This window comes from Chaetodon trifascialis, chromosome 2 (assembly GCF_039877785.1).
Source record: "Chaetodon trifascialis isolate fChaTrf1 chromosome 2, fChaTrf1.hap1, whole genome shotgun sequence".
Lineage (NCBI taxonomy): Eukaryota > Metazoa > Chordata > Actinopteri > Chaetodontiformes > Chaetodontidae > Chaetodon > Chaetodon trifascialis.
The window spans coordinates 430,422-457,518 of NC_092057.1; the positions used below are offsets into that span (position 1 = coordinate 430,422).

Consider the following 27,097-nt stretch of genomic DNA (forward strand, 5'->3'; position numbering starts at 1 on the left):
CTCCCATTTTCTCCCAAGACCGCAATCCAAAGAGTCACAGTCAAAACGCATCCCAACATTACGATTGAACAAATCTGTCCAACTTCAGAAAGATTAGTGCTGCACAAGCTCACTGAAAACAGTTTCTCTACGGCCCATCGATAAACTTCTGCTATCTGACACTGAAGAATGAGTCAAAGTTTAATAAAAATGCTAAAGAGCAGTGCATTTGTTCCACACCTGTGCACATTCATACTACGTGATAATATAAATTCTATCTTCATGGAGCAGTGAGTGCACAAAGGCTGTAAATTATGACAGGTTACCCATAAAGCAGAGAGAGCCTACATGTCCTGTTTACACCTCCAAAACTTGTAAAATGAAGAAAGAAACTTTCTGAGAAACGACACTCTGTGACGCTTAAAGTGAACGATACACTCAATAATCCGTCAAACAAAAGGTATCAGTGGGTAACTTTCTGTGCATCTCAGAAACACAGATCTGTATTTAATCTTTCTTCACACAAAAGCCTTCAGAGGCTCACAGATTTGTCAAACAGCAGCCAGTACGTAGGTGTCCGGTCTGCAGCAGGGAGGCAGGCAGCCTTTTCAAAACAGCTTGTCCTGGATTAGATGATGACAGAGAACTGAGACCTGACAGCTCAGATCAGGATCTACAGGGCACTCTCACTTCACAAGCATTAGTGTGTTCTGCCATGGCAGGAGTCCCTGTAAATGTGCAGTCAAGTTTCATACTTTTTAACAACAGAGTGCTCTGGAAAAAGCACAAAGACAGATTAAAAAAGGCTGCATGACAACTTTTATCACTGTGATCACCATAAAAACCACACGAGGGGAAAAGAAAGAAGAAAAACGACTTGTTTTGCTTTCTGAATAATTCCCACTAACCTCAGTCTGAGCCTCGCAAGTGTCAAAGCATCTTGTTTCTTTATCTTTCCCAAAAGAATCAGATTCATAGACATTTTTCACTGCAGACATTTTGCCTTGTGGTGGCAGGAGATGCACAGGTGGAACAACATTAACACTATTCAGCAGCTTCTTAATGAAAAATGACAGGACATGTTCAGAAGTTACGCATAATACTTGTTATTTAATCTGTATCGTAAAAATCACAGGATTCACGGAATTTGTCACCTGGATTTCAGATTCATTTGAAAAGTAATAGACAGAAAACAGCTGAAGAGTGGCTGCATTCAAAACCATCTACACTGGCTGTACGTATTGATGAGGCCAAAATGTGCCATGTAGCAAGCAGCATGCAAACGAAAGCAAACCAAAAATGCCCGGATGTTGTACTGATTCTGCAAAAATCTCCAGTATGCATCAGACCATTTAATCTCACCTATTGTGTCCCACAATGCAAAGTGCTGCAACAGTCAGTTGTGTATAATATTTCATCACTAAATTCACTTCTGACAATATTCATTGAGCAGTTTGATGAAAGCTGAGGATGTGCTGAAAATAGATTTGTGGAGCTGTGATGCTTCATAAGCGCCTGCAGAGGCAGAGCAGACCCTGCTGAGCCCACAGTCACACAGACCGGCAGTCTACACAGGAGACCTCAGAACAACGCAGAGGAAAGCCGACACACAGCTGGAACATCTTCATTTTGGTCATGCAGTTATTCTGAGCTACTGCCAGTATGTCCACAATGTGACCCAACCAGCATGAGCATTAACACCATCATCAGACAGGCGCTGCCCATCTCTCAGGTAAACGCTCATCTTTCAGAAAATCGTGAAAATTGACATTTATGATTTCTCTTTTTTGGGAGCATCTTAACCACTCAGTGTGTATCATGATCCTATAGTTAAAACGATCCATTCAGTTCATTCTGTAGCAGCTAACACAGCCTACACGTACAAATCCTGCTTAACCAGCTGCATTATCTCTTAGGAAAACCTGCCACACCCTACATGATGCATTACATCCATGCCTAAAACTTAACTAATACACTGAACTCTCAGATCAAATAAAGGCTGATTTTGACTGAAAATTTGTCATTACTTTCAAATGTTATTTTATCAGCAAATGATGATGTGCCACACATGAGTTTAATGAGTGTTACTGATCTGTGAGCTGGCCTCAGGATGCAGACAGGCGCAGCGGGAAGATGAAGTCAGGCGGGTCAGGTGGGTCCGGTAGGTCAGGTGGGTCCGGTAGGTCAGGTGGGTCAGGTGGGTCAGGTGGGTCCGGTAGGTCAGGTGGGTCAGGTGGGTCCGGTAGGTCAGGTGGGTCAGGTGGGTCCGGTAGGTCAGGTGGGTCAGGTAGGTCACCAACTGAACAGGGGCTGTGCAGCAGCGTCACTGGCAACAGTAACAACTACCATGGTAACAACACAGGCAGCAGCCATGCGCCACACGCACAACACACGCACAACACACACACAACACACGCGCGCGCCCACAGACACACACAACCCCTGCGCTCTGATGTGGGGAGTCCCTGTGGATAAGTGTAAAGCTCGCTGCTCAGACAGCCCGTCCGTGGGCCACCGGAGAAATCATTAGTGTTTATCGAGCTCCTCATATTACACACCGTCATAAAACTAAGATTCTCGTGAAGCAATTTATGCAAACCATTTCAAGATACAGTCACACCATGAGGAGCGATGAATACCAGCCACAGACCACCACCACTGTTTTTAAAACTGAAGCTACATGGAGGCAACTCACCCACAACATCTCCTGCTGATCCACAGAAAACAAAAACGGTCGCTAAACATCCAAAACGTGATAACAGTCCACAGAAATATGTATTCTCCTGTCAAATTAGGTGGCAGTGTCGTCGTCCTCCGTTTGTCTTCTGTGTTTTTCTTGTTAAAACTCATATTTCCACAGAGCCGCCATCTTGTCTCCAGCTGCTCTGCAGTGCCAGATTTCAAATGTTCCTCACTGACCAATCACAAGCGGCCATATGAAGCCTAGCAAGCAGAGGAGCCAATAACAGTGGACGTTATGTAGAAGACCTTCTGCTCTTCTTCTGTGTGAAGATCAAGCCAATCATAGCTGAGTTTGCAGGTGACTGACACTTTGGACAGCCAATGAAATTCTGAAAACACTGACGTCCCCTTCAATGTGTTACTGACAGCTCGGCTGGGACGATGGACTTCAGTGTTCATGGAGATATCACACAGTTTGAACTGATCAACAGAGCAAACGGCCTTAATGTAAAGATGTATCACCTAAATATGAGTATAGACAGCTTAAAATAAACATAGATGGTCAAAAAACAGATACAGATATTTGTCTGTTTCAAAACAGTAAATGGCCTTGTTTTTTTGGGGGGGGGGGTGCCTAAATACAGTATTAGAGAAAATTATGATTATGATGATGATTATGGTCCTGTAAGGCTTCCTGCTGCGGTCACATTGTGTTTTCTGGCTAAAAAAATCCCAGATAAAGTCATCTTCAAGTATCTGTTTGAAAATAAATAAATAAATAAATAAATAAATAAATAAATAAATAAATAAATAAATAAATCTAGCAGGAAAAACCCTTCCACTTCAGTGTGTCCAAACGTCCATTTCTCAATGCCAGTCGCACTTCTGACCGCTGAGGATAAAAGTTCAGTGGTACCTTTCAAAAGACGCCACTATGGTTCTGCAGCGCTGGCATCGGCGCACACTTAGTGCATGTGATTCCTTTCTTGTAAAGCACTTTGAGCTGCACCGCCTGAATGAAAGGCGCTATATAAATAAAGTTCATTATCCCAGTCCCCATGGATGCAGAGTTGCACTTTAATATCCACAGAAAAACAGACGGTTACAAGCACGTTTTCCAATTTGCAGGACAACATTTTCTGAGTTAAAACAAACAGTTTACACACTGTTTCTTATTTAGCTGCACTCTCATATTTCTCTTTACAGTTTGCTGCATCGCACTGTAGACGTTTCTTGCCCTCAGACAATAGTGTTACGGATCCAGGCAGCGTATTCTGCATCGCAGAGGTCCATGAATGCAAAAGCTTTTCTACACACATAATTGGGATCACCAAGAAAAGAAATGACGCCATAAATCTTGCCGTCGTGCACCACTCCTCCACCAGAATCTCCCTGTAAGAAAGAAAGATAATTTACTTAATCTAAAACTGACACTAAACATAACAGAAGATTTAGAATTTACAAGCGAGCACAGAGGCCATGCCAACCCACAAAACATATATCCAGTCCAGGTGTTTGACCACAGAGCCAGTGCTGGTACACCATGACTTGGTAAAACTCTGGGAAATCTTTCTGCAAAGTATTTCTGAGGTCATCACAGCTGACAACATCAATGTCTGCACAGTGGAGAGTAGGTGAAGAGCCAGGTTCTAGAGAGGAAGAAGAGGAACATCAACAACATACTTCTGAACATAAAAAAGAAAGAAAGAAAATAAAGTATTTTGTCTATCTGTGAACTCTCTCAGCACAATGGCAAATCCATGTTTCTTTATCAGTAAAGAGCAATAGAGTTTCGGTGCTGTGGAGAAGTTGCTCTGCTGTGTTAATGTTAAGTGCTGTTACAGACTGCAGTCAACAGTTTATTAAATGGTCAAAAATCATCTCACTCCTTTCATCATTAGGACCTCCAGCAGTGGCAGCGTGACCTGCGATCTCAACTCTGGAAAAAAAAAACAAGAAGAAGAAGCAGTTATTAACTGCAGGGTTCATTTAGATAGATAGATAGATAGATAGATAGATAGATAGATAGATAGATAGATAGATAGATAGATAGATAGATAGATAGATAGATAGATAGATAGATAGATAGATAGATTAGACTTATCAAAGGGGAAAATCAAAACTCACACTCGCAGAGGATTGTTGTTACAGTTAGGAAGATCTATGGGATGTATATGGGATGTCACTGGCTCAGGGAGCCTCAGCAGCATGATGTCATGGACCATGTTGTTTTTGTCCCCATACATCACAGGTGGTGCTGTGATGGTCATGTCTTGTCGTTGAGATGAATTCCAGCCAAAAATGACATTCATCCCACTACAAATAAGTAGAGATTAAAAAGGGACGTCACTGAGTTGCACTGAATACATCATATCTTAATATAACGGCTCAAAAATGTTTGATCATGAATGTGATTAATGCCATCTTCATTGTTGCAATGCTTTATGAATCCATTGCTGATTGTTACTTCATGAGAGAGAAATTAGATATTAGTTAGTTTTTAAAAACAGACACTTTCTCACAATCTCCAGCAGTGAGCTGCAGTCAGAACCCAGCGGTCCTTGATCAGAGAGCCACCACACACAAATTTCCTGTCAAAAGTAGTTATTATCACGTGGGAAGGACGGACACACGGTCGACCTCGAATGACTCTCTTCTGCAGATCCACCGCTGTGCTCCCTGTGACACCTGAAAGAGAAAGGCCTCCAGCAGGTGACTGTCAGGTAGAACAGTGGCTGCTGTAGAGCGCAACTTTATTATTTTACAACTGGCAACACATTTTTCTCTGTACTGACGTCACTTTTTCTTCAAACGGTTTTCTCTCCTGACATGAAGTTCAGCACAACACTTCATCCACATCTCAAGATCAACTTCTGTGCCAGAACACCAACGTCTGTCTCCCAATGCTGTGTCACTCACCAGACAATGACATGAGACAACACTAACATGAGGTAGCTTTATATTTTGTACCATTACTGCCTTTCTATTTAGTCTTTTCAGAAATCTTTTTAAATCTTACTGAAACCTGAAATTCTTCAATATGCAGTCAGCTTTTTGTAATTCACATAATGAAACTATAGTAAATTCAGTAATCTAGTACAAAACTATACTTCGCTAACACATACTTGTCAAGGATAGCAACACGTGCAGAAATACAGTGCTTGTCAACCCTGCTTTCTGCATCTGGCCAAAAATTGTCATCGACATCACACCTTATGTTCTCGCTTGTAATACACCTGAGAAAGAATCTTGCGTGCTTGATCCATCCTTCAGAGTCTTCTGCAGATATGTCCAGACAGATAGGTCCAGACATCCAGCATTAAGCGGCTGGAGATGACAGTTGGATGGATGGATCGAGTGCTGTGGCACTCAGAATCCAGGTTCCCTCCCTGCTATCTAGCTGTACTAATCTTACATCTTCTAGTCATATCAAAAACCTTTCCAAACCACTCTTTGACACCATTCTTCTTGGGTTCCTTTGGGGCTTCATGTATTACACACACTGCTGAGGTGTGTGACACCCATAGTGGTCATCTAATGCGAGAGCTCATCATTCTCTCTAGATTGTGGACCTTTGAAGTGAGCACACAGTACTCTGTACACAACCACAACGTTTGTGACAGCAGAGCAAACAGCAGATAGCACAGCTGAAGGCTGCCTGAAGGGCCTGACGCCTCTGCTCTTCATGCCATCCACTACCTGCTGTCTCACCTGGATCTGCTGCTCATCACTAACAGCTGCATCACGCCACCTACAAAACCATCAACTGGCTTCTCTGGAGAAGAAACAGGCAGGAGTCAAAAATAAAAGAGGAAATAGCCAATATGGCTGAAAGACACAGCAGTGAAGTGTCTGTCACTGTCAGACATTACTTCTGCTTCACTGTCAGACGTTACACACCTTCAGCTGATCTGAATTCAGCAGCCCGGATTTAAATGGACATCACACCTGTCACACCTGTCACAGTGTCACACCTGTCACAGTGTCACAGTGTCACACCTGTCACAGGGTCACACCTGTCACACCTGTCACAGTGTCACACCTGTCACACCTGTCACAGTGTCACACCTGTCACACCTGTCACAGTGTCACACCTGTCACAGGGTCACACCTGTCACACCTGTCACAGTGTCACACCTGTCACACCTGTCACACCTGTCACAGTGTCACAGTGTCACACCTGTCACAGGGTCACACCTGTCACACCTGTCACAGTGTCACACCTGTCACACCTGTCACAGTGTCACACCTGTCACAGGGTCACACCTGTCACACCTGTCACAGTGTCACACCTGTCACACCTGTCACACCTGTCACAGTGTCACAGTGTCATTGCATTGGTTTTATGATTGTGGTCATAGGAACAGGAGGGATTAACTCGTCATAAAATAACTTTTAAAAATTCATTTTTCCCAGAAATAAAGTCAGGAAGCACATGGAATGGTTAGAATAAGCAGCACGAGTGTGAACAATAGTCGTCTACTCACCGACCCACAGCAAAAGGAGAAGACTTGTCATGCCACCCATCTCTGCTAATGGCTGCCGTCCTGGTGCAGCAGCAGAGCCTTTTTAAATCTGTTCTCGCCGTCCTGTTGGCCGTCCAGCCTCCAATCACCTCATGGAGGTTTATCAACACAAACCCCATTGGCTGCAAAGGCATCATGGATGCAAATTTCAGATCACTTATCAAGTGTTCCTGACAAGACAAATATGACAAAGAAAAAAACCTTTTGCTGTATTTTCTTCAACAGACAAAAAGAAGCCAACATCAGAGTTTATTCTAGTCGATGAACACAGATGTTATCTGAGGTTATGAGGAAAAGATCAGCAAAAGTTGGCCTTAAGTTGATATTTTGATTGAAAGCAATTCAGAAGAAGTCACGGTGTAGCTGTGCTGTAGGCTCTTGTTGAGGATGAAGGATATATGAAAAATGCAAAAAGGCCTTTCTGAGCCAGAGTTTGGTTTGTCTGTAGAAACATGGAGGTGCAGCATGTAGACTGTGTGGAGGAGGCCTCGCTCCCTCTGTGCATAGAAAGGGCTCAGTCTAAAGAAATGGAAGCACCATGGTTCCTATTTTCAGGTGGTTATACACACACGAAATCACAATTTTCAATATTATATTCCATTTCTGTTAACAGATGCCTCTAAATCCTACACACTGGACCTTTAAGAAGCTCACACACACTCACACACACACACACACACACACACACACACACACACACACACACACACACACACACACACACACACACACACACACACCTCTCTTCTTCAGCTTTATAGCAGAAACATCAGCAGGACCCCGTCAGGATCATCCTGCTGCTTTCTTTCACATCCTTCCCCTCATGGCTTCCAGAAGTGCTGCACCCCAACAGCTGCAGTGCACGATCACCGAACATCTGTAGGTCATGGCCTGTTCCAGCAGGGCTGCTGTCTGTGTCTGGACATGCTGAGTCACCTCAGGTGAGCTCTGGACCTGAAGCCTTTGACATTTTACAGATCTTATGTTTGAAAGGAAGAATCTCCATTTGTCTGTGCTCTTTTTTGTAAAAGTGAATATTTTTGTGACTGAAGTCAAGGTTCAGCAGCTGCATGTGGTGGAGGACCAGCAACAACAACTCATCTGTGTGAGCTGAAAATGTTTCAGTTTGAGCAATAAATTCACTCTTAATCTGGACGTTCTTCAATCTGCTTCATAAATGTGGAGGTGAGGGGAAAACTGTAGTTTGTAGGCAGAGACTGAACTGAATACAAACACACACAGACACACTACACTCAGTGAACAAACACACACTCAGTGAACAAACTGTAAGAAGGTTGGCAAACACATGACAGCCCCTCTTTGCCCTTTTGTGAAGGATTTTTTTCTAACTCCTGTTTATTATTTATTTCAAGAGGAAGTGATTCAGCTCATCTTATAGCCTGTTTAACAATCATAATAATATTTATATGTGTGTGTGTGTGTGTGTGTGTGTGTGTGTGTGTGTGTGTGTGTACTCTCTATGCCCACAGAAGGAACTCTGTCACCTGAGAGTTCACAAGCCTGCTTCTGTCGTGTTTCCAGCGCTCACATTATTTCATGTTTGACTGTCTAACTGTCCACTGACGATTACACACGAGGCTTTTGATCAGCTGTCAGTCAGTTAGTCAAATGTCCCTCAGCAGAGAAGGACAGACAAGGTCCACTACATTTATTTTGACAGCTTTAGTTACTAATTACACTGTAGAATCAGCTTATTAATACAAAATCTAACAAACAAATAAGATTTAAGGATTAAGCCACTTGGCAGTATATATAGTGAGTAATTAAATGAGCTTGACCTTTACCAGCTGCAACATTAGTGATACTTACACATTCATGTTTAAATAATCATGATCCACAAATATGAATATTAGAAGTTTTGACTATTTGTACATTGGTTTTACTATATGGCATAATGAGTACTTTTACTTTTGTTACTTGAAGTATATTTTAATGCTAACACAGTTTAACATCTAAAGCTTTGAATATGCAGGAGTATTTGTAGTCTGTAGTATTGCTATTTTTACTTAAGTATAGTACTGCTTCCATTACTGCCTGTAAGTACATATTTGATTTGTTTTGTGGATGAGCCAAAAATGTTGGGAACTGCTGAAATGAAGGATCAGAGAGAGAGAGAGAGAGAGAGAGCAGATGAGTACAGAGAGAGGGAAAGAAGAGGAGAGAGGGAACAAGGAGCGATGACAGGAGGACTTAAGAGAGAAGAGGAAAGGAGACGACACGAGGAGAGGAAAAGAAAAGGAAAGGAAAGGTGGAAGGAGACTCCAGGCTGTAACTCACACACAGCTGGCTGAAAACACACACTCTCTGTTTGAACACCTTTTTAAGTCCACTTTTTTCACACCTTCACTCTTTTGTTCTCAGGGGCTGATAAATATGTCACAGCCCCTTTTTTGCCTTTTTGTGAAGGATTTATAGTATTTTCTTCTAACCCCTGCATATGTAATTTCATTATTTTATTGGAATGGGGGCACTATTTGTTTGATATGACACAGGACATTGAAAAATAAGTGAAGAAACATAATAAACCTTAATGAAGGAGGGTGAGCCACAGGGGATGGATGGTTAACGTGGGCTCCTTATTTCAGCTCAGATGTCAGAAATTAGAACTTAAGCATTGCTGGAAAAGGGCTATAATGAGCAGTGATATACCTGTGCTCGTGGCCTTTATTAACTCATTAATGGATAACACTCCTATCGTAATTGCATGCGCGCGCGCGCAGGGCGCAGCGGACTGGCAGGCTGGAGGCTGCGCTCACATCTCTGCGGTCTCAGTCGGAGCTCTGAGACGCGACAGTTCACAAGTCAAATGAAGATGAATTTATCCTCATCTGGACTCTAACGATGCGGCTCCGACACAACATCACCGAAGGCTGACTGGGAGGTGGACTGTGGTGAGTTTCTCCTTCTCTCGTCTTTGGAAACGTGGTCGCTGCTTCTGTCGTGTTTCCAGCGCTCACATGATTTCATGTTTGACTGTCTAACTGTCCACTGACGATTACACACGAGGCTTTTGATCAGTTAATGTCAGTCAGTTAGTCAAATGTCTCCTGTTGCCGTTGGCTTATCGGAACAGAGGAGCTCAGGTAATTGTCTATAGAGTCACACCTCTGAGTTTGAAATGACGGTGTGATAGTACATTTTAATAACCGAAGCTTTACACTACAGCTATTGTCCGTGTAATCAGAGTATCCACGTCAATTTACATCTCACTATCTCAGTGTGATGATACCCAAGGAGCGTTGCGTTCACTGACGTTTTAGAATTTGTGTCATGTAACAGAAACATGAAGTGGCCTGTTCTGTGTCGCTTTCTGCAGGATCTCTCCCTTAAAGGTATCCGAAAATATAGATGCATGTAGCATCATGTGATTTCTGTTGCACAAATGTCCTTTGTTTACTTTAGTAAATGCATCCACTGCATTCATCTTGATAGACCTGTTCAGCCTTTGGGTATGAGGATGTGTCATTTGGTCACTAGTTACTTTGCAAGTCAAGTTATTAACACAGCATAATGTAATGTATCAAGTATATATTAATACTAATAATACTTTTTTGCATTTTCTTTTCACTTTCACTTCATGTTACTTCTGTTCTTTTACTTAATGCAGCTTTTCTACACTTTTATGGGTATTTGTACTGAAGTAAAATATCTGAATACTTCTACCGCTCGTGGGTGCAAGTAGATACTGATTTGTTTCAGGGGGTCACAAGTCAAAAAAAAAAAAAGATGGAAATCACTGAAATCTGAAATTACCGTCTGTCTCACAGACACATGAGCTTTTTACTGAATTGGTCAATAGCCTTTTTGTTCTCTTCTGTTCATCTGGCCAATTTAACCTGTAATTACGTGCATTTGTGTGGACTACGTGTGCCTCACGCTGTGTGGGAAGAGGAGGTAATTGTAGTTAACACTGTGTTTATCGGTACACAACATAAATGCACTCAAACACAGACAGACGTATTTTACCTTATGAGAATCCACTTTTAATGTTCTCTGTGGGGGCTGCAGAGTGTTTTTTTTCTAATCCCTCACTCAGGGCGACAGGACTCATCTGAAGGTGTGAGTGCAAACACACCTCTGTGTGTTTATCCCTGTGTGTGCATGTTCCTGAAAAAGCTCACAACATTAAAAAACGTATGTGAGTCTGTTTGTGTTTGCAGGTCTGCATGTGCCTGGCCAGAGTATTGATCCAGCTCAGGCTAATCTGTGAGCTCTTGTCAGGCCTTGTAATGAAAGTGAGGGGGGGGGGGGGGGGGGGGGGGCGAGGCCGGGGTGTAGACTTGATCCAACCCTGCAAATCCACTAATTGAACAGTATCCGAGGAAGAAGACTCCCGTGAGAAATCAGACAGATGGATGGCCAGTTAGCTGATGGTGTGTCTCTCTTCCACTTAGAGTGTTTTGTTCTGAAGTGAAATCATCTAAAAAAGACAAAAAAACGTTGCTGTCAATCATCTGTCGGCTAAATGATCAGTACACACTCATACTGACTGATGTCCTGTTGAAGGAAGAGTCCTCTGTGTGTGTGTGTGTGTGTGTGTGTGTGTGTGTGTGTGTGTGTGTGTGTAAAGGGATGAAGGCTGCATACTGTAATGCTGCTGTGACGTGACGAATCGATTGATGTCAGAACTTTTTCACTTAGAAATAACGTTTCTAAAACATCATTCGAGCTAATTTTGGGGTCAGTTTTTAAAATTTGCACATTTACTTCAGTTAGACTTTTTAATTTTCCTGGTGTGTGTTTTACATATGTTCTTTTTTGTACAGCAATTTATTTATACCTTCCTAGAATTATTTATACAGCAGGTAGCACTTCCTAACAAATCCCCATTTAACCAGACTAACAGGCGTCAGCCATGCGAGCAGCTCTGTGAGGCTGTACCTGAGCCAAATGTGCCAGATATCTACATGCTAACATACTCACAATGATCATGTTGTTTGCTGTCTATAGAGTGTTAGTTTGGCATGTTAACATTTGCTCGTTAGCATTAAACACAGAGAACAGCTGAGGCTGATGGGATTGTCATTAGTTAGAAACCACAGTATTGCACAAAGGGACAAAAGTATTTTTCACTCGAAACACTAAGAGGTCACTGAAGTTATAGGAGTTTATCCTGATGGGGACACGAATTAACCAAAATTTAGGGGAATCAGCGCAATATTTTTTCAGGTATTTTACAATAAAATACCTCTGGGAACTGTGGATATCTGATTTTGTGCCAGTCAGTTTAGTAAATGTTGAGATGTTTCACAGGATGAGTGAAAACTTGTCCTGCTGGTGGTGCTGAAGTCAGAGGACCACCAACGTCTTCAGGATTTTTCTGCTGGTCACCTCAAAAACCAGTAGGAACTTTCATGGAAATCCATGGAACAGATATATATTTCACTCTGAGCTACAAACATTAACCTCATGGTGGCGCTATATGACAAACCAGGGTATCACCGCAGTCAGTGGAATTCTTCTTCTTGGGACCATGAACGTCTGCACAAATTTGAGAAGATAAAAGATGTTTCAGTTTGGACCAAAAAACTGACAGACCAGCCGATAGTATGTGATGGATTAATCGTCTCCAAAGCCATTAGTTCAAATTTAGAGTTTATTTCATGATGGATTTTTGTTTATCTGACTCATTTTCCGAGGCTGAGAACTCATTTTGTTCACATGAATTTCCTGTACTGCACGTCCTGGTCTGAAAAAAGCAATATTGCTTCTTAGTGCAGCCATAACTGTTTTTTCTCATCTTATTGTCAGACATCAGCATTGGAACACGTATTCTGATGCATATTCACAGATGCAGGAGTGTGTTTTAGGCTTAAATGCTCACACAATATGTGTGTGTGTATGCATGCATGCATGTGTGTGTTAGCACAGGCTTCCACTGTGAAGTAAAACATGTGAGGTAAAGATGCAAACACCTCTTTTATGTGAAGTCCTCCAGCCTCAGTATTGATGGCAGCTCAGTGAAATTAACAATGAGGCTGGAAAAGTACTTAACTGCTACGAGCTGTTATGCAAATTTCTTGGCAATTTCAGGGAAGGTCTCCAACAGGAGCACGTTTTAATGACAAACCAGACGGAGTGTAAAAGAAACAATGCAAATGTCCTAACATGCACTTATTGAAGGTAATAACAGTGACTGGCTATGTGAGCAATCAGCATGAATATTTTATTATTTATTATATTAGATTTATTTATTCTATTTATTTTAACGGTGATCTGGGCGTCTTTCAATCACAGCAGCATGTTTGTACTAAGCTGCGGCTTAAATAATCAGGAGTTTTCAGTGAGGAGGGAGCAGGCTTTCACCCGCAGCGTGAACCAGCGTCATGAAGACGCCTCTCATCCACAGTCAACTTAATGTCAGTACAACAGAAATACTTACTTACAGTTGCAGCAGTGCGGAAACTCTCCACTCAAAATGTTTCTTCACATATTATCAGCAAAATGTAGTTTTTTAGCAGCGTGTTGTATTTTACACACCAATGACATGTTTCTATGTAAAATCTTAAAATGAAAAGTGACTGGTAACATTATCCGTCAAATAAATGGTACAGAGTCCTTAGTTACTTTAGTACTTAGTACTTAGTTACTTTCCACCACTGCTCAAAGATCAGATGATGTAATAATACACACAGCTGAGAGGGAAGTCCCTCCTCCCATCATTCCACAGGTCTGACTTGAGGACTCGGACATGAATGGACTACAAAAAAACCTAAAAACTAAAATGTCTAAAAACTGGAGGGAGAGAGCACAACATGAACATCATGAAGGAGTTTGGTTGTTTGCGCTGTGAGAAGGTCACCCTGGATAATTCCCATCATGCTCCACTCCAGTCTGAAGGCACCTCCAAACAGGTTCCATGTCTCTGTGAGGCATGCAGGGATTTGGCAGATCGGGTAATGAGACGTCAGGTCTGCTGTAGGAGAGACATGTTCTGAAAACCTGATGATCAATAATGTTATCATTCAGACTGATCAGAGAGGAGAAACGTCCGTCCGTCTGTCTGTCAGGAGCAGCTTATGATTAAAGATTAACCCCACAGTCATGAGCTTAAAGCCTCCTCTGGATTACTCTGCAGTTTACAAGCCTTCCAACACAGCAGGACTCTGTTCCACAGGTTAAACCTGATTGATTGATTGATTGATTGATTGATTGATTGATTGATTGATTGATTGATTGATTGATTGATTGATTGATTGATTGGTTTTTGGTCACCTGCAGGCAGTTCAACAAGCTGTAAACAAAACAGATTTATTGACTTTTAGGGATAAAACTGGTCCTTTCACTGTTGATTAATGTGTTGATTATTTTCTCGATTAATCAGTTCATTGTTTGGTCTGTGAAAAGTCAGAAAGATGACGTCCTCAAATGTTTTTACTGTCACAGAGGAGTCAAGAAAGCAGATAATATTCACAGTAACGAAGCTGCAATCCTAGAATTTTAAGAGATTTAAGAGCAATTCACAGTTGGCCTCATGTGGCACCCTTAATGACTCCTGTTCACATTTGGCCTCAGACTCAGTGACTTTAATGACTGCCTTTATCACAGCCAAGTGCACCAATGACCAGAGTGTTTCAGTGAATGTGATAATGACCCCACAGAGGACAAACTGAAAGAAGAAGAAGAAGAAGAAGAAGAAGAAGAAGAAGAAGAAGAAGAAGAAGAAGAAGAAGAAGAAGAAGAAGAAGAAGGAAACGCACATTAGAGCTGTTTGATGATGATGTGTCTGAATGTTCACTTTGGATTTACATTTCATCAAACAAGCTGTGACAGGAGCAGCTAAAGACTGGGACAGATGTGGAACGCTCCAAAAACACCTGTTTGGATCATTCCACAGGTAAACAGGCTGCTTGGTAACAGGTGAGAGGATCATGATTGGCTATGAAAGGGGCGTCCTGGAAAGACTCACTCATTCATAGAAGATGGAGGAGGTTCACCACTCTGTGAGCACATGATTGGATAAAGGATGTTACTACATGAGCTCAAGAACACTTTTAACTGCTGAACTGTGAATACAGATGACTGCATTCAGTTTTTCTTTATGTTTCACTCGGCGGCCCAACTTTTTGGAAATGAACCCAGTGACATCAGAGTTTCACTGCCATGTCTAAACCTACAGTATCTGCAGACGCACAAAGGAAACCGTGTGCAAACACACACGCGCAGATGCACATATCACACAGACACACACTCGCACACAATGCTGCATACGTGTCATTGTTGCCTTTGTGAATGTGAAGACCACCGGCTCTTCAATCAGCATTCATTTTGGCTTGTTTGTCTCTTCCTTTTGCTCCCGATTGGGCCTTGTGGGCCTTGTCTTGACCTCTTGGTCTCCATGGCAACGTTTCCCAGGAAGGTTTTCTTCGTGCTGACAGCAGAATGGCAAACAAAGGAGGTGATGGCTTCTGGGAAGACATACTGTCCGTCTGCTCTTATTGTGCACGTTCGAGATTAGAATGGCAGGTGGTGGAAATCAGGCTGATCAGGAAGCGTGTGTGTGTGTGTGTGTGTGTGTGTGTGTGTGTGTGTGTGTGTGTGTGATGTGAACTGATGTGTACGGCGGTTCTTGTCTTCAGTGGGATGTTGATATGTACATTTTTAGACGTAGATGTGTTGCACACAGTTTTCTCTGTGTTCATGGAACAATTCAAAGTGTTAATTCTGTCCTTAGAAACACTGGAATAATAATAATATTCTACTTATAGACCTGCGTCATCCAATGTTCTTTTTATGCAACAGCATCTCTCCAGTGCAGCTCGACACATGGCATTGGTAGTTTTCTCATTAAAAAAATTGGCAATAGCATTTTTATGGGCAGTAGTATTTTCATGGCAGTCAGTATTTTTAGAATCTGTACATGATGTACATATACATAGTTGATGTATTTATCCGGTTTCCTCCCTCCTGTTCTACCTTTTTCATATTTGCTGACTGTAATGACTTCATTTCCCCAGCATTGGATTAATAGCGTTTGATCTTATCTTATCTTATCTTATCTTATCTTATCTTATCTTATCTTATCTTATCTTATCTTATCTTATCTTATCTTATCTCAGCTGGTGCAGGGATGCAGGTCTTTAAGAGATAAACCTAATCGCCTGCCTCTTGGCTGGGATTGGTCGGATTTATGATCCGCAGGAATCCACAGCTCGATCTGCATTTTTCGATGTGTCCTTTTCTCATGCATATTTTATCAGTTATAAATGAGGTTTGAATGTTTTTTTCCTGTGTTTTCTAGGCTCAGCCATATGTTGTTTTAACATATTTTCAATTCAGCTTATTTTCTATGAATGTGATTGTTAAAAAGGATGTACTTTAACTCTGACTATGGGCTCTGTGAGCGAACATATACATAGTTTTCGTGCAGTTTCAATGCATCAAATGGACTCAAAATGGAATGTAATTACTGGACATTCACTAATCTTATTAATAAAATACTGTGTATCAGCCATATTCTCATAAGACTAACATCCCACATGTTATTTCACTTGTCAGAAGGCTGGATTAGAATAATATTTACACAGAAAATATGATCCAAGGGCTCATATGTAATTCATAATAAGGTTGTGAACCTGTTTGAGTTTCCTTTGATAGCCGTGTCCTGTACGCCCGTGTGGGCTGGGCACCTTTAAACGTTAGACTCTTGAATAAAAGGATTACTTCTTCACCTGCTGTACGACATTGCATCAGTCTTTGTGTGAAAGTGAATGTTCCGGGTCTGGATTGCTTGAACGCAGAGTGGCGGGTAGTTTTGACACAGAGGTGGTTTAAGTGTGAATATGGCATGATTTTTAATAAAACCTCCTCACTCTACTACTTCTATTAAAAAACAACATTGTGCTGTGTGACTAAACAAACACATTTTTTGTCCTTGATATAGATGAACCTCATGTTTTAACACCCCCATCTCACAAATCAATACCAGACCTCCTGCTGTGCTTTGATTTTCAGTCTCCAGTGACGTGTTATTTAAAATGCAGTGGACTAAAACTGCCTCACAAACCTCACAAAAAACGAATGGAAATAGAATATTTACTGGATTATAAGAGCGTATACATATATTTCACTGGAGAAATGAGGACGATTCAAACATGTCTTTGAACAGAGATCTCAGCTGACCTTTACCCTGAAATGAAACCAAGATCATCAGACACGTTCTTATTCCATTTGTGTTTGTTCCATTTCCATCTGTTGCTATTTTAAAAGCTATCCTTTACAGAGAAGACATAAAAACCACACTGGCTGTTTGTTGGTGGAGTTACTATCTCTGCCCTCATGTCATCCCTCAGTGTTTCTGCCTCCATCCAGTCGCACTGAAAATTATTCTTCCTCCCTTTTTCCCTCTTCTCTTCTCTTCTCTTCTCTTCTCTTCTCTTCTCTTCTCTTCTCTTCTCTTCTCTTCTCTTCTCTTCTCACATCAGCATTAATGCCTTTCAGTCGAGGCTGTGGAGGGCAGGCCTCTGTTATGTCCTTCTCCATGGGTCAGTGCATTTAGTTCCTAACAGAGCACCAATTATTCATGTTCGCTGTGAGAGATGAGAGTGTGCCTGTGTGCGGCATGGTCGTTATTAAGACGCCAGGATGGCTTCATAAACAAGTCTTGCATTAATAAAGCTAAATACGCTATGTTTTTGCTTTGATGCAGGCTTGTTTTTGTTGTGACGGAAGGAGGGTTGTTGTGTTGATTACTAGTTTAATATTCTACAAGCCGCTGCTCTGAGATCAGACCAAACTTTGAAACTTCTGCAAACATGTGTGATAGAAAGTTAGATAATACTGTAAGATGTACATCATTCTGTGTGTCAGTGTGGAGCCAGGAGATAGTTAGCTTAGCTTAGCTTAGCTTAGCTTAGCTTAGCATAAAAGCAGGAAAACAGCCAGTCTGGCTCTGTCAAAGGAGAGAGAAGACAGAAGATGATGTAGAAAACATGCAGCCATGGTTCAGGTTTAGACCTGTTTCCCTCTTTCAGTCTTTAGCACACAGGCAGCCGCCTGCGAGGTGCACAGATAAAGAGTCATACCAATCTCCTCATCTAACTCTTGGTAATAAATAAATGCATGCATTGACTTTGCTTTGCCTTGCAGGCCCGTCACCCTGTCACTGATGGGATCTCATCGACGTCTGTTGCCTCGTACTCTCTAACGCCTCCATGGAGCTCATCCAGGCCACCCAGCTGCCTCAGGAAGCTCCTACAGCTACCTGGAGCAACAGCTCCACCCCCCCCCACTCCAGTTTCCAGCTCCTGTCCAGTCCCACTGACCCGCTTCTCGACTTCACCCCGACTGACGTCTCTGTCCTCGTAAACAGCACCTGCCAGAGCTGCACCAAGCCTGAACCTCAGTCCCTTCCTGGCTTGGCCGGGATCTTCATCCCGCTCATCTATGGGATGGTGTGTGTTGTTGGCCTTGTGGGCAACACTCTGGTCATCCACGTCATTGTCAACTACACCAAGAATGAGTCAGTCACCAACATCTACATCCTCAACTTGGCAATCGCAGACGAGCTCTTCATGCTGGGCCTGCCCTTCCTGGCGGCGCAGAACGCTCTGCTCTCTTGGCCCTTTGGCTCGCTGATGTGCCGTGTGGTCATGACGGTGGACGCCATCAACCAGTTTACCAGCATCTTCTGCCTGACTGTGATGTCAGTGGACCGCTACCTGGCTGTGGTGCACCCCATCCGCTCGTTCTGGTGGCGGCGGCCCCGTGTGGCCAAGGCCATCAGTGCCACAGTCTGGGCAGGGTCCTTCGTGGTGGTGCTGCCGGTGGTGGTGTTCGCTGATGTGCTGAAGGATGATGGGAACTGCAGCATCGTGTGGCCTGAGCCAGCAGAAGTGTGGAAGACATCTTTTATTGTGTACACGTGCACCATGGGCTTCTTCTGCCCCCTGCTGGTCATCTGCTTGTGCTACCTGCTGATTGTGATCAAGGTACGGCGTTTACAAGACCACAGATATGTTTTCTTTAAGGGTTTTCCTCAATGTTTCTGAAGATAGAAACACCACTCAGTGAATTTTCAGTTTTCTCCACAGTCATCTTTAGCTTCTGCCTGCCAGCAGTGCACGTTACAGACTTTTAAGTTTGATGACTGGATGCTTCTTGCTGAAATGCACCTCTGGAGTTGTAATTAACTTCTCTTCTGGGGAAAATAAAATGTACTTTAACTTCTAAAACCAGGGTTGTATGAAATAATTTGTAAGATATTGTTGGTTATATATGGGTTTTTATACATTCACAAAAATGCCTTCAAATCAAGCTGTAGTGCAGAGAAGCAGCTCTCACCACTCTGCTTCACACTAATGTCCTTCATAAGTGGCCTGTTCTCTGTTGATATGATAAATGCTGTTGGAGGGCACTTACAGTGAAGCAGTGAAATAATGGAGAAGCACACTGTGCAGAGGTAATCTGTTATGATTACGTGGAAAAACAGAGAAATTATCTTCCACAAAATGTACAGCGACACAAAAATGGCTACATTCCTTTTCTTACTTTCAGAAATATCATATTTGTTACAGTACAAAGGGGCAGATGCTCTCAGTGACAACGTAAAGATGCATTGATCTACAGCTCCTGTTAATATTTAAAGGTCCACAGCATATTTTTGCCCTGGGGTGAGCTGAGCCTTTACATGTGCCTTTAATTAAGCCAACTAAAAGCTCTTTACCTTCTCTTTCAAAGGTGCGCAGTGTTGGAAAACGGGCGCAGGCCACGTCCTCTCGGCGCAGGAAGTCAGAACGTAAAATCACCAGGATGGTGGTGGTGGTGGTGGCAGTGTTTGTCCTCTGCTGGCTTCCGTTCTATGCTCTGAATATCGTCAACCTCCTGATGGTCCTGCCTGGGGACTTCAGAGGGCTCTACTTTTTTGTTGTTGTGCTGTCATATGCGAACAGCTGTGCCAACCCCATACTGTACGGATTTCTGTCTGACAACTTCAAGAGAGGCTTCAGGAAGGCGTTGTGTGGGGCTGCATGCAGGGCGAAGAACAACGACGGGGCCGGCACTGAAGTACAGCGGCCCACAGAGGAGTGGGGCGGCGTCGTGCTGCAAGTGCAAAAAAGCGAAGACGCCATAAATGTGAGGAAGAAAGACTCCGGTGGAAAAGAAGAAGAGGAGGACATCAATGCACCAGGAGGAGAAATGCAGATGAGTGAAATGTGCAAACTGTCACAGAATGGAAGCCACAGTGGAGTAACAGAGGGCTCAAGGACACAGGTGGAGCAGAGGGGAAAGCCTGAGGTGGAGCAGAGGGGAAAGCCTGAGGTGGAGCAGAGGGGAAAGCCTGAGGTGGAGCAGAGGGGAAAGCCTGAGGTGGAGCAGAGGGGAAAGCCTGAGGTGGAGCAGAGGGGAAAGCCTGAGGTGGAGCGCTCTGCCTGCGGTGCCACAAAGGGAGAACTGGCTGGGAAAGGTCCGGGCTGTGGTTCTCCTGAGGCCGTGTCCTCTGAGGCCAGATCCCAGCCTGAAGAGCTCCCAGACCAAAGCTCTGTGCTTCAAATCAGCTATCTGTAAGAGATGTTTTCACTGGACTTTGGTGCAAACCACATGAGGTATTTCACACAGATGTGTGGCCATAACGGCTCTAAATGTTACGAACAACTAGCAGATCACAGGCTCAGTGTTAGATGTGCGAATCGTGGAGGTCAGATCGTTTTCTTGGTGGAAAAACTTTGCATGATGCAACTGTTTTTTCAAAATATAAAAGCAGTTCATGTCCACCATATTTTTTTAGATGTATTCACAGTCGTCACGTTGACGACCTCTTCACATTTCAAAAATGATCAGAAACATCATGTTCTGAAATGGCTAATGCGCTGTGTGAATCATATCCCGGGGGAGACAACACAACTGATGAGCCACTGTGAAATGAAAAATGTCAATTATGTTTACTTTTTACTTTTCCTGCTGTGGCTCTTCAAACAGCCCACAAATGGGAATTAGTCTGGTTTCACAAACACGTCTCGGTCTGATGTTTACGGGGAGCTGGACATAGATAACTCTGGATTCTTCAACTGAGTTCAAACTGCTTCAGCAGAGATGTGCAACAACCAGCAGACTTCTGCTTTGTGGAGGTACACAGGTTTCAAGAAGCAGCAGGTTTAAGTCTCGTTTCAGTGTTAGTCATACGAACGTGGATTCAGGGAGCTGATGCTTCAGTGTGTCTGCTCTCATATGATTTTGCATCAAATCTGAAACATGCGAGGCAGAAAGCTGCACACCTTGTGCAGATTGTTTCTATTTACTTATTAAATCCTCTTTAACTGTGTAGGAAACGTGTAGAAGACAGAATTACACCTAGAATTTGTGATAGCATAAGAAAAAGGTTTTGCCACCTTTGAACATCTGTGTTAAGTGTCATTTCAGGTTTCACGGTGGTTGACAGATGAAAGGTGTGTTCTGTAGTGTCTTGTTACCTGTATTTCAAGTCTTATTAGAGATCCCAGTCTGGCAGATTATTACAAAACTAACTTGCCACATAACTGCTTTTTTTTCTCATCTGATGTTGTGTTAAGATAAAGTACTAAAGCCACGGCTAAATGCATGTTTACAGGTGATATTGGTTTGTAAATATTCTGTCCTTTAATTGGTGTTATATGCAGTTGTGTCATTAGAAGCTGCACATAGTTTGTACAGATATCCAGTGTTAACATGTACTTCACGTTTGTCATTATGTCCTCAACAGCTGTATGTTGTTCCCCAAGAAAGACAAAATAAAATAAAAAATAATTCTTCGCTTTATTCCAAATTCCATCTTCTACAATCAAAACCAGGTGTTTAACATTATCTGTCAGCTTCAAACATTTGGTGGCAGTTTATTCTGCACATGGTTCACTTTGAAAATGAAAAGCCAATGCTGCCCTCTAGTGGTCAAAACACGGAAAGGGAAGACTCAAATGATGAACAGAGGGACAAACAGACGCTTTGTCTTGTCGTGCATGTCTTGGTGTTGTGCAGCTGGTGGACAGCGTGTGAGTGAGTGTGTCTCCGTTTTGAATGCTGCTTTGAGGGAAATGCTGAGTGGAATTTCACATGTTCTCAGATTCATTTTTACATCCACTCATCCGTCCGTCCGTCCGTCCGTCCGTCCGTCGTCACTCAGGGACTATGTCTCCTATCCACCTGAGGTAGGGCGGGTTGCCCTGGTCGATAGGCAGGCTGATGACCTCGGCCACCTCGTACGGATGGTTCGAGCTGGAGAAGACAGTGAGCAGTTATGAGAGCGCAGAGAGAAGCAGCAGCCATTAAAGCCACACTACTGACAGCGCCGTGTTCCTGAGAGAGTCAGGCTGGAGCGAGGCGTTTAAAGGGACAGTTCACCCCAAAATCACATTTTATCCACTCTACCTATAGTGCCATTGATCCATCTTCATTGTTTTGTGTGAGTTGTTGAGTTCTGGACGTGGAGATGTCTGCCTTCTCTCAAACATAACACACAGTTTAACTACATTCGCCAGCGGTATCACTGAGCAGAAGGAAGCGCATCTACTCATGGACGAGAGGCCTGAGCTGGTGACAGCGGGATGTAAACATTAGTGGCGTCCTCCCCAGCTGAGCTGCACGGCAGTGATGCGGCTGGCGGGTGCAGTTCGGTAGCAGAAAATAGTTCCCACGTGAAACTGCTCACAACGAGGTCTGTGGATTATCTCGTGACCTCTGGGCTGAGCTGTCCCTTTCAAAATAAACTCACCGGACATATTCAGCGAGCGCAGGCACCTTGGAGCTTCTTGTTTTAATCATCTGCACAGGAAGGAGACACCAGGTCAGCTCAGCCAACTTCATCACACACAGCTGACACTGAACAACTTGAACTGTGCAAAACGCTGAACAACAGACTGCTCGGAGTCTAAGATGCCTCCAATTCTTTGCCGTCTCTCAACCATACGACAAAGTCTATGAAGTGCTCGTGTTCTCTGACTTTCCTGATGTCTGCCGCTCCTCCTGCTCCATCACCTCTGGAAGTGAGCAGCAATGAAACAGTACCAGCTAACACTGGTTATGGTTCAACATGTAGTCTGACGTGTCTGTCAGGGACTCAAAGCACGATAATGACCCAGTCTGACGTACTGACCATCGCAATTCACAAAAAACATAAATGTTGTGTAGTCTGATTGTGAAATTTGGCTCCAGCCACCAGATTTTAACGATGTGATGAAGTCAAAGTGGGGCTTTGAAGTTAGGGACCATGGATCAACACATTTGATGCTGCCAAAGGTAAAAAAAACCCGTCCGGGCTTCGCTGACTGCAGCCTTGTCAGAAATTCACCACTGTGGAAAGTTAGAGCCCACAGAGAGCAGAGCTGCCATGTCTCTGCCTCTGCAGGCTCGTTCAGGAAAGAAAGCCTTCAAATCATTTCCAAACACACAGCCTGCAGAAGCCACGGACCGCGACCCCCCCGCTCGCAGCTGAGACTGTGCTGGCTCATTCCAACAGTCATTGAACAAAGCAGGAGACACGCCAGACACCATGTCTGTTTACATGTCGTGTCCACGCCTGTTATAATCCATGAAGCTCAGTAACTATTAGCTTAGCTGCTACATTAATAGCTATTAGTCATGTTTTTCTGCTGCGTAAGGAGACTAAACATTCACACTTCATCTCATTCTTTTATTATTAGAAGTTGCAACGAGGTTGTGGATAATGATGAAAAAGCAGTGTTTTATTAATACCAGATTCTGTCTGAGTGCTCCTTCTGATGGTACTACATGCAGTATAAGTAACAGAAACTGCAGTAATCAGCAGCCGTAGCAATAACAAAGTTTGAAGTAATAGTAGCAGTGATTGTAATGTTGCAGAAACAGCATTTAGGTGCATTTAAAGCGACTTTTCAGCCTAAAATATTCTAACACAAGTCAACACTCACCAGCAGCACCTCACTGTCCTCTTCAATCTTACCCTGCCATTCATATCTGAGGGAGCAAGAGTCAGTAAGAATATGTCATCTATTAGATCTTTGGCGGTCATCCTTATTATTTTTGAAAGTACATGTTTAAAGGACAAAGTGTGATCTGGGAAAGCCTTCATTCATGACCCGTCTTGAAGCAGGAACACAGTGTAGATGTTCAGAGAAATACGGAGCGGTCACACTAGCAGGACCCTGGAAAGCAGCCGTCTCAGTACGTACACAGATGTGATCGCTGGGATGATGTTGACGCATGCAGCGAGCTTCCTCTCCACAATCCCCCTGAGAGACAGAAGGACAGAGCCAATAAGCCACGAACGAACACGCATGAAAGAGCTGAGGCGGTCGTCACCGTGAGCCAGTTCAGCAGACAGCGTCCGTGTCACCTGGCCAAGTCTTTAGCCACCGTGTCGTTAGGACAAGTGACGAAGGCGGCGGAGTGTGTGCCTGACGTGTACGTCTCAGATGCCATGGAGAACGCCCTCAGTCCAACAGTCCTCAGCAGCGGGAACATAAACACGCTCAGCAGCACCGTCTGGGGGGAGAAGAGGCAGAGGAGGAAGAGGAGGAAGCCCAGCGGACAACAGGGCAACAAAAGCGTCAAAACACATGTGTGTTAGAGGCATGTGCGTACAGTGTGGAGCAGCCAGGAGACGCGCACTCACCGCAGTCAAAGCTATCAAGGATCCACCTGGCAGTGTCTCTGCACGGGGCAGTCCAAAGCGCATGGCCTGGGGGGTCAAAGACAGGACGGTTATCCAGCCAACACATACACACGATCATTGCTGCCGCGTTTTAAGCGTGAGAAAATGCACAGAAAGTCTTTTTTCCACGTTAACTTTGCGTAAACAGCAGGCGAACAAGGAGAAACGTACGCAGATGTCCGTAGCAGAAAGACGGGATTTGACGAATACGCTGCTATACTCAGTGCTGTATGAATGCATAATCAGTCATTTTCTTTATATTATTTCATACGATAAACACGCTGTAGAGGTCAAACAGCAATTTACCCACAAGAAAAATGCAAATGTGACTTTGCTCGAACTCCTAAACTGTCGTAGTTTCGTGTTAATAGCAGCATGCAGACGGCGTTTGTTTAGCTAGTAGCATGTGAGCGCTAGCATAAGTTAACGTTAGCTGTTAGTCACGAACTAAAGCATTTCTGACTTAAAGGCTGTGAGACAAACTGCCTAAAAAATCAGGTAATTTACTTAATATGACAGGAAAAACTAAAGACTCCGTTCTGGATGAGTTTTTGTTACCGTCTCACAGCTGCCTGCGTCTGCTGCACACTCTGCCGTAAAGCGTGACGGCTGTATGTTTATGAAGCTGTCGTAAATCAGCAGAGGGCTGACAGGCAGGTTACCAATGGTCGTGTTTGCATTATCCCAGGGTTCCCATTGAAATAGATTAGTAGATATATCCACATGCACATTGTATTAATCCATACGCCATGTCTTTGATTATATTTGGTGTTTTTTAAACAAGGGACAGGTGCAGGTTTAGAAACCATGAGCTGATCACACTGTTTCTTCTTTTCATTGTTTCCTTTGGTAAAACACAAACGTTTGGCTGCTGTTAATCTATATTTTGACAGCTTGATTTTAGGGGGGGGGGAAAACCCATCAGCACCAACTAGCCTGTTCTTGATACTTTGGTCATTTTAAAGAGAGGGAGGAGAGATCCATTCAAATGACTGTTCATTGCAGTACAGTAGTAGGTCTAAGGGGGGGGGGCGCCAGACCCCTGAGAACATCCCTGCATTGGCGCTTCAGTGTGGGAAGGCAGGGTTAAATTCCCGGCCAATGCTACATTTTTAATTCTAAGCATCGTTTTTGCGTGCAGAAATGATGCTGATGTCACTTTCAGGAAACGTATGGTTATCATTCATTGAATAATTTATGGGACAATTGATGAAAATCCTTGTAAATACTTCCTTCATCATGTTCTCCGCATGAAACAAAGCGGTCTGAAACTGAAGCCAGTGACTGTGTGCAGGTCATCTAAAGCATGCAACATGCACACACACTGATTTTCCACTGGGTTACTGGCACTAACAATTAAGAATTACTGAACACGCAGTGGCGCTGGATGACCATGTGATGGCAGCTTGTCCATGGCAGACAAGACAACAATATGCTTTATGATCAGCTTCGGTACCAGCGATGAGTGTGGTTGTCTGTGTGGACACAAATGACGCTTGTCGTGTGTGTGTGTGTGTGTGTGTGTGTGTGTGTGTGTGTGTGTGTGTGTGTGTGTGTGTGTGTGTGTGTGTGTGTGCACAAGACACAGAGCCACTTTGTTTGATAACATCCACCACCTCCCTCACTCTCCTCTCTTCGCCCTCATCCTTGATTAAAGAATGAGACAAGCATGTCACGCACTAATGTGCACACGCACCCGCGCGCGCACACACACACCAAGAGGCTGTGACACGTGCACTCAGGACAAGATAGATTGAGCTGTAGTTGATGTGAGAGCTCTACCAGGAAAGCACGGGCGCACATAAAGACGCAGCGAGACGTATTAGCGGAGCTTGTCGAGCTTTTGCAAGAGCAATGAGGAGGGATGGAGGGAGGAGGGGCATGTTGGTGGTGAGGAGGGGTGGGGGGGCTTGTTCCCATGGAAACTGTGCAGTCAGCACATCTGTACGTGTTATGCGCTGTCCTCTCTCATCGGCATCCCGCGGCCTCTCCCCACCACAGCTGGACATGACAGCGCGCGCCCACATGCAGGAAGACGCACACACTCGCGCATCTACGCACAACCGCTGCTCTGACACCGTTGCCATGGCGACCATAGAGCAGCCCCCACTCACCCATGGGATGTTATCTTAGTATATGAAAAAATGCATATGTGTGTGTTTAGCTGGTGTATGACAGAAACCAGACATCCACACGTTGCCCCTCTGTTTCATCCCCTCATTTTATGCCCCCCCCCCCCCGCCTTTTTCCTTCTCTCCCTCTGTCTCTCGCCCCCTCTCCCTCCAAGCAT

General features: G+C 43.7%; 3 protein-coding genes across 5 annotated transcripts; 1 reads left to right on the forward strand and 2 right to left on the reverse strand.

Moving 5' to 3' along the window:
• Positions 1–3,900: 3,900 nt before the first annotated feature.
• LOC139347843 (kallikrein-8-like) lies at positions 3,901–7,188 on the reverse strand. The gene is given in 6 exon segments (XM_070987662.1): positions 3,901–4,053; positions 4,153–4,310; positions 4,548–4,593; positions 4,785–4,977; positions 5,184–5,349; positions 7,149–7,188. Coding segments are annotated over 6 exon segments (756 nt in total).
• Positions 7,189–9,931: 2,743 nt separating this feature from the next.
• Positions 9,932–21,901, forward strand: LOC139340218 (somatostatin receptor type 5). Its single transcript, XM_070975951.1, has 3 exons — positions 9,932–10,099; positions 18,297–19,138; positions 19,887–21,901. Exons 2-3 carry the CDS (start codon positions 18,362–18,364, stop codon positions 20,712–20,714), a joined length of 1,605 nt encoding a protein of 534 aa, XP_070832052.1. The 5' UTR covers positions 9,932–10,099; positions 18,297–18,361; the 3' UTR covers positions 20,715–21,901.
• Positions 21,902–21,920: 19 nt separating this feature from the next.
• On the reverse strand, positions 21,921–25,420 carry LOC139340228 (protein CutA homolog). Of its 3 annotated transcripts, XM_070975971.1 has the most exons (8): positions 25,366–25,420; positions 24,979–25,033; positions 24,769–24,834; positions 24,490–24,638; positions 24,326–24,385; positions 24,065–24,110; positions 22,891–22,940; positions 21,921–22,394 (listed from the first exon to the last, which is right to left on the reverse strand). In XM_070975971.1, the coding sequence occupies exons 3-8, from the start codon at positions 24,829–24,831 to the stop codon at positions 22,295–22,297; spliced, it is 468 nt and encodes a 155-aa protein (XP_070832072.1). In that variant the 5' UTR covers positions 24,832–24,834; positions 24,979–25,033; positions 25,366–25,420; the 3' UTR covers positions 21,921–22,294. The 3 variants fall into 3 exon arrangements, with proteins under 3 accessions (XP_070832072.1, XP_070832064.1, XP_070832080.1); XM_070975963.1 differs by lacking the exon at positions 24,979–25,033; XM_070975979.1 differs by lacking the exons at positions 24,979–25,033; positions 25,366–25,420 and adding an exon at positions 25,118–25,137.
• Between the last annotated feature and the right edge of the window lie 1,677 nt (positions 25,421–27,097).

What these genes read in the sequence shown, in the direction of transcription:
- LOC139340218 (XM_070975951.1), top strand. Translation starts at nt 18,362, where the DNA reads ATGGAGCTCATCCAGGCCACCCAGCTGCCTCAGGAAGCTCCTACAGCT. An exon ending in ACCTGCTGATTGTGATCAAG is followed by an intron (nt 19,139 to 19,886) that starts GTACGGCGTTTA and finishes TCTCTTTCAAAG; the next exon opens with GTGCGCAGTGTTGGAAAACG.
- LOC139340228 (XM_070975963.1), bottom strand. Translation starts at nt 24,831, where the DNA reads ATGCGCTTTGGACTGCCCCGTGCAGAGACACTGCCAGGTGGATCCTTG. An exon ending in CCTTGATAGCTTTGACTGCG is followed by an intron (nt 24,639 to 24,768) that starts GTGAGTGCGCGT and finishes TTCTCCCCCCAG; the next exon opens with ACGGTGCTGCTGAGCGTGTT. An exon ending in GTGGCTAAAGACTTGGCCAG is followed by an intron (nt 24,386 to 24,489) that starts GTGACACGGACG and finishes TCTGTCTCTCAG; the next exon opens with GGGGATTGTGGAGAGGAAGC.